This window comes from Montipora capricornis, chromosome 12 (genome assembly GCF_036669925.1).
Source record: "Montipora capricornis isolate CH-2021 chromosome 12, ASM3666992v2, whole genome shotgun sequence".
Taxonomy (NCBI): Eukaryota; Metazoa; Cnidaria; class Anthozoa; order Scleractinia; family Acroporidae; genus Montipora; species Montipora capricornis.
Genome location: NC_090894.1, coordinates 14,106,061 through 14,113,584, shown reverse-complemented (window position 1 = coordinate 14,113,584; position 7,524 = coordinate 14,106,061). Strand labels below are relative to the sequence as shown.

Sequence of the window (7,524 nt, the reverse complement as noted above, 5' to 3'; positions counted from 1 at the left end):
AATCCGGTTTTGTCTTTCAACCAATAAACCTAGGACAACCAATTATGGTCTTAGCTCTTTTGTTCTTACGTATCAGCTAAGTTGCGGAATGCGCTACCTGATTTTTATCCGTACCTATGAGTTTACTGGTTTTAAAAGAGAATCCAGGGCCGCATTTTGTACAGCGACTTTTTTTTAATGAATATATCTTTAAATATTATGTATTTAGTTTGTATCAGTATATGCTATGTGTAGCTGCAAAGGTAATGTCTCGAAGACATTAGCTCCTGTAGTTCCTTTGAAATTCGAGATGCACTTATGTTACCTTTAGTATTGCGCATGCGCACACTTTGTAATCTGCGACTGGACTGCGACTCCAGGAGCCGACTTTAGTTTGACTTTAGTGTTTACGATATCTCTATCGCTAAGGGCCAACGAGACAGTCACTTTGTAATACGTCGTTCGCAGATTTGTATTAGAGTGCCACATGATTTTTGGAACCCAATAATACTCGTAATTTTTATTTCAAAGTACTGCAGTTCTACTTATCTAAGTTAACAGTAAGAAATAAGAAAAGAAATATAAGTAAATTTCTTGCTCAATATTTGTATCGCGAACAACAATGTAAATGTTAACGTGTTTTACAATAATACCGAAAGTACTGCTATGATATTTGCAGGATAGTAATTATAACAGGAACTTGGATAAAATCAATGCCATGTACAAATTCGTCATTTGAAGCGTTTACAGTGTGAAGCATGTTACGGGGAATCACACTCTCTTGCATGACACATGAAAGTTGTTTCACTTGTAGAATTTTTATTTTGCAAGATACAGCCATGAATGATATGTCAAATTGATCGCTTAATTGTGTACCTTACAAACAATAATAGTATTTCTTTCCTTTGAAAATTAAATCAAACTGTTTACATCTCAATGGTCACAAAACGAAAAACAAACTGCTTTGCTTGACGACAACAGCGGCCGATAAGAACACGGTATCTACGGAGTCGACATATAATCCATGTTAACCTCCCATATAGTCTCCCTACACGTATTCCATATATGGTATCTCTCTATAAATTTGATATAGGTATGCGTTTTCGTCCAATAATTAATGTAAAGTTAAAAATCAAAATTGTCTCTTTCCGCTCACTTTTTGCTTTAAAAAAATTTCAAAATGTAATGAGATGCTTTAATCCACTGTTGTTCTTCCTCTTCGCATTAGTTTACCAAGCAGCGACTGGTTGCCAAGGTTTTTTCAAGCTCATTAGCCAATGAGAATGAACCGTTGTGTCCTCAGCATTACGGAAATTTATTCAACCTGCATCAACCATAATCCATGATTTGGATAGTTGATTTCAACGTCTACTTTTGAATCTGTTGGCAAAGCGGAAAGCTCTTTTTGTGGTTCCTGGAGAAGTTGGAGATGAGACTCTATCGGTATTCGAACAATACTTCTAATTGAAGTGCCTTGTTTGTACGTGTGTGTGTGCATTTCAGTATAATTATCGATCTCATATTCGACTCTGTTTGGATGTCAAGTACAACCACAAGCTCTCAGAAATGTGCATGATGAGTTTAATTCGTCGCTCCAAAGGCGGAGGGTATTTTTTAACGTGGAGTTTGTTATTTCTGTGGCATCAAACGCTTACTAGTGGACAGCCTGGTTACTTTCCAAATTTAGAGGATCTTGCTCCATTTAAGCCAGTCAGATCGTCTTCTACTTGTGGAGCAACTGCAACTGACTACTGTCGGTCTTCAAAATCACCGGCTTCTCTGCAGACTTGTTTTATAAACACTTGTGTGTTTGGTTGTTGCGCGAACTGTGGTTCTAGCAAACCCGATGCTTTAGATTTGGTGAAAAGTTCACTCAATCAAAGTGTTACTCAAGATGGTGAACCGAGAAATGGCTCGAGTGTAAATTCTTACCGGTTTCAAGGAAATTCTTACATACAAGCGTTACGTTTTCCTCCCGTAAACTACGTCAATCCTGGTTTCACTGTAAGCGTGTGGATAAAACAAAAGGCTGGAAATCGTGGGTAAGTGATGACCCGGCTTTGTTTGACTTTATTGCTGATTCACCCTGCAGCTGTCAGGGATACCGCTGTCAGTAGTCGTTACAGTACTTTAAGTAGACTGTGCTGTAGTAGTACATGCTGTGGTGATTCATGGAAATATATCTTATAGGGACCAGTTTGACTGGCTCATGGCAGCGAACACTGGTCAACTTGTGTATGTTTAACTCGCCTACAACTCGCCTTCACCTGATACAAATAATCGACCACATGCGCGAGTTTGGTTGTGGATGAGTTTTTATGCACTGTGGGTAGGTAGGCGACGTTGTGTGTGTCAGTGCAAGCGAGATGTTAAAGTACCTATCACCTCAACACTTAATTTATTCCCCGAAATCGTCCCAAGTACATGGTGTTGTTTTCAGAACCTTTTGATTGAAATTTTACTTTCTAAGGCCACGTTCAAACGTCGAACTTTTCATGTGCCGAATCGAATGCAAATGAGAAAAATCTCTTGTTTTCACTCATTTGCATTAGATTCGGCACATGAAAAGTTCGACGTTTGAACCGGGCCTTATTGGCTTTGAAAGAGGGGACAATTGGTTGCGTACCTTTGATCCATAACCAAGCTAGCAATGAAGGGGAATTGGATCGATACCAGCTGGGTAAGGGCTGACACTCACAAAATAATTTGCATTGCTATTTTTAACCCTTTCACTCCTGTGGGGTTCCCCATTGACAAGTAAAATCTGGTGTTAGCCAGAGTAAAATCTAGAAGTCTCAGTGGCCCTTACAGGAGTGAAATGGTTTAAAAGAACTACAATATCTCAATGCAAAGCTGTCTGTGGCATCAACCCGGTATCGAACCCATTCCCCTGCGCTGCATCAGGTTATGGATCAGAGTGTGACCAATTTTCCCACCTGTCAAAGCCAATAAAAAGGTGAAATTTCAATCATAAGGTTAAAAAAACAATGCAATTTATTTGGGACGATTTCGGAGAATAAAATGAAGTGGAAAAGTGTGTTGAGGATAATTAGCCACTCTCAAGGGCTAGATTCTAGAATTAACACATCCAATTTACTAGTTGCATATAAAGCATGTACATTGTATTATTTATGGGATGCCTCATTCTGCAAAAGGATGCTGCTACAGGAATACCATTATAAGTGTCCTGGTACAGTATTTCTAAAATCACTCCAATGATAGGTGAAGTACTATCCTTGAATTTATGTAAGTAGTCGTAGTTAAACTTGTCTGGATTTAATTTTGTGCATTTTTTTGACAAATAATATATTAAGTTATTTCATAATGGTAGAGGAATTAAATATTCTTTTGCTTTGATGCAAACAATGGGTAAAATTCAAAAGAATAATAATTTTGTTAATAAAATTGAGGCTAGTGGGAGACTTTTGCTCCGTCTATCAGGGTAACTTACATTTGTAAGATGATAATATTATACACTGATCAGGAGTTTTAGTCTAGGGGATCAAACGTGTAGCTAAAACACAGCGGATTGTGAGTCACTGAACTTCCCTTGCTCGTGCTGTTGTATCATTGTAATTTACAAGAGATCAGGTGGACCTGCAAGTCTTATCAGGGAAAGACAATGATTTCATGATCACCTGCAATTAAAATCTATGACAGAATGGTGGTATTAAGTGGTGATAATGGACAGCGAAAGAACATCTATTTTCAGTTTCCTGAGAATCTCATTTCAGTGCAGAAACACCCAATGACAATTATGAGCTATCACACGCTTGTCAGCTATAAATGTGACAAACACAGTACATGTATCTCCACCTTCCCCTCAGTCAACCAATCAAATTGAATTGTGAGGTGTTAAAATATCTACCAATCAGAATCGACAGTCATGATACTGATGTAAATATTACATGGGAATGGCAGAGGTTCTCAGGGACTGAAACCAGAGATTAACTTTTTTCATTGTCTGTTGTCGCCGCTTCGTGTCTAAATTTCGTCTGAGAAGAAAAAGAAAGAAAAACCTCTGGAACCTGAGGGTAAGAGACTAATACGTGTATCACCATAGTAATAATTATTTTTATTGTGACATTATATTATTATAATTGTGACTAACCTAATGATCTTTTTTGTTCCAACCCTTTTTTCCAACAGAACAATCATTTCCAAGGACCAACGGAGTACCCCACCTTATTCCAATATTTTCCAGCTTATCATACAAGATTATGATTTGACGTTTCGTTATATGCCTGTTGGTGGAAATGCGTCGCTTACAGTAACATACACCCTTTTACAGAGTGAGAGTGAAAAACTCAATGCAGACGAATGGCATTTTATAACTGTAGCAGTCATTGATAATAGTTTGTCATATTACATTGATGGCGAGCTACTGACTGTCAGTAGTGTCACTTTAAGTGGTCCCCTACAGGATTCCATTGGTGTGATCATGATTGGTAGGAATGATGCCGGTAAGAAGATTGCCAAGAGCATGGGTTTTAATTTAAGCTACATGTACACTGTACACTGCATTCAGGTCTCAGTTAAAAGTCACCCACTCGCAGACATTAGTTTGCAGGCTTATAATCTGGCCCTAACAAACTATTAAGGCACTGTTACACTGTGAAAAGTTTTGTGCAACGTGTCTCGCAATGTTTTGGCTACAAAATTGTGGCGGGACAAGTTGCACGAAACATTTCACAATGTAACATACCCTGCAATGGCCAAAATCATTGCGAAGACAAGTTGCAAGTCAGCTGTTGCCGAAAGTAGAATTAGGTTCTACTTTTCGTGCAACTTGTCTTGCAACAATTTTAATCATTGCAGGGTATGTTACACTGTGAAATGTTTCGTGCAACTTGTCCCGCCACAGTGTCGCCAAAACATTGCGAGACAAGTTGCACGAAACATTTCATAGTGTAACAGCACCTTTAATGATTTAGTATTAATGAAAGTAAGTCAGTATCTGAATGAGCATTTGATCACATTTAACATTACATGTTTTTTAGCAAGGGAGACCAAAGTAAAGGTATTATTTATAGGCCCTAACACTGTCAAAATCAGAAAGGCACACCCTGAAATGTACAGAGATGTCCAGAAATGGCCCTAATTACCGAGATGCACATAAATTTCAATATAAAGCTTCATGAAGTATACCCCTTGCTCTTTGACTTTTCCCCTTGGAACTTCAATTTTAACATGATGACACTCATGTCTTGGAATCCAGACAGGTAACGTCACATTTGAAATGTCCCACAAATGCTGCTCTAAAGTATGGATAAACAGGGGCAGTCACCTGTACGGAAAACACACTCAGGTCTCAGATCACAAGTCTCTGTTTTACCAATACAGAAACAAACCGAAAAATTTCATTGAAGCTAACCTTTAAGGCCTAAAAACTCTTGTTTCTAAGCTCTTATTAGGCCTAAGGTTAGCTTTAATGAATGTTTACAGGTTGGTTTGTTTCTGTATTGGTAAAACAGAGACCTGTGACCTCAGAGACCTTTGTTTTGTACCTGCTGGAAAAAACAGCTGCATTTACCTGAAGCTAAAAATAACCCTCATCTTTACCCTTACTTTATTGTTGGAAACAAGTAGCAAAGGCTTCAGCTCTAAGGAACACTTTGTGTTGGATGTGAAATTGGGGCTGCATCTTAAGTTATGTGCATTTTTGGACATATAAGTGAAAAATATGACTCAGAGAAGGTTAATGTAGATTGTTTCAATTCCTGATGATTCCAGCCAACCACAAGAAATTAGAGGGCTGCAACCCCTGTGTGGAGTCGTAAAAATCTCTTTAAGCATGCAAAGTGCGTGGCTTCCTGCAAATTCCTACAAGTGCAATAATCATTCATTATTAAATATTATACCAGCCATCTGTCAACAGCAATGTCTTCTTGAGTATTGGTACTTAATACTGTATTTCAGCCAATCTGATTTCTAATCTGCAGTTTCCTTTAAGAATTTGGGAATGAACCCTTGAGGAGATAAAGTTATAGCGGCAGAAACTGTGCATTCATTTATCTCATGGGCCTTGTAACAACTGGCAATCAGATGATCTTTTTTAGTGGTCTAACTTTTTCACTAGTCTTTGAATGCATAACTCCTCTCTTTTCCATAAGGAAATAAAAAAAAGCAAGAGACGAAGTAATCATCCTGCAGCAAGTTGAGTAATTATGATTCTGTTCAAATCCACTTTAAGAGCAACGGTTACTTTATGACACCTAATGCCAACAACAATCAATCAGCAGATATTTGATGACAAGCCAAAAAATTAAAAGCGTAGTGCCAACTACATAATTATAATTATATTCAGTAATGCTGTTTGTCAAATTCTACAAAAAAGTCATGTAGATATATAGGGTGGTGCGATTTTTCCTGCTTTTTTTCTTTCCCTTGTGCCAACTTGAAGATTTTTATTATTTTCCTCTGGTTCTCTTAGAGATTTCATAACTATATACCTGCCATCTGATTTGAAAAAAATGGCTGAAATTTTTACAAAAATGTCCACTGGTCTGTTTGTCCTTGTGATAAACTATAGATGGTTTTCAATGATGCGACGGGACGGCCATGTTGAATTCGCACAAAACAATTATAGCTCATTTTTTGCATTACAAAGGACTTTTTTCTCTATTGTTCTGTGCACCAACATGGCTGCTGTGGCGTCAGGTGAAAACCAACTACATGTATAATAGCTGGTATTCTTATAATAACAATAGTTCTGCTCTTCTTTTCCTTACATAATCTTTAAAGGGGCTAGGTCACGCTATTTTAGGTAATTTTGTTCAATTTTGTTAATTATGAGCTCTAAACGTCAAATTGGCAGAGCAAGAGTCTTTCATTTGCAAAATCACGGCCACATAACTACTGAGAATGATTTTCCAGCTGTGTAAATGACATTTTGATATAAACTGATATAAATTTGAAAAAAGGTGGGCTGACGTTTTTCAAATTTACCGAAATCAATCCATTTCAATCCTCTCCAGTTTTGTCCATCCATGTCCCTTCTTGGCTTCCCGGTGTTTTGTTACAGTTCTTCTATAGTTTTGAACAGTTATTTTGATATTTTAGTTAATTCTACGACCATTCGATCAGTGCTGAAATTGCCTAAAATTGTGTGACCTAGCCCCTTTAAATTTGATTTGCAACTTAAAGCTGTGGTTAATTTTGCTTGATTTGCATATTAATTTACAATAACATTATTAATTTCAGGCAATGATCAATATGAGGGTTTGATGCAGGATATACTGACGTACCCACGAGCATTGACAAACAGGTAGTAAAATTAAATCAGTTGTCAATGAATGAGGAATACCACAGAGTTGGGAAAAAAGCAAAATTCAATAATAATTATTATAGCTCATGTGCAAGTCTGACTGTCTTACCCCATTCTTCTTGCATGCTGGCAGTACTCTCTCGATACCCAAAACAAGTGAGCCCGCGAGCTCGTGGGCTACTTCTTGTCAGAAGACTGACTTAAACCATTATATTCTTAGTTTTATATTTTTTTGTTATTAAGAAAAATTACTTGTCTGTGTGTGTGTGCATAATAAT

At 37.5% G+C, this 7,524-nt stretch overlaps 1 protein-coding gene across 1 annotated transcript in view; it reads left to right on the top strand.

Annotated features, from left to right (window-relative positions):
* The first annotated feature begins 399 nt into the window (after positions 1–399).
* LOC138026344 (usherin-like) overlaps positions 400–7,524 on the top strand; it is a 58,200-nt gene continuing 51,075 nt past the window's right edge. Inside the window, 3 exon segments of the mRNA XM_068873656.1 lie at positions 400–2,021; positions 4,129–4,442; positions 7,183–7,246. Coding sequence (XP_068729757.1) covers positions 1,546–2,021; positions 4,129–4,442; positions 7,183–7,246 — 854 coding nt within the window. The 5' untranslated portion in view covers positions 400–1,545.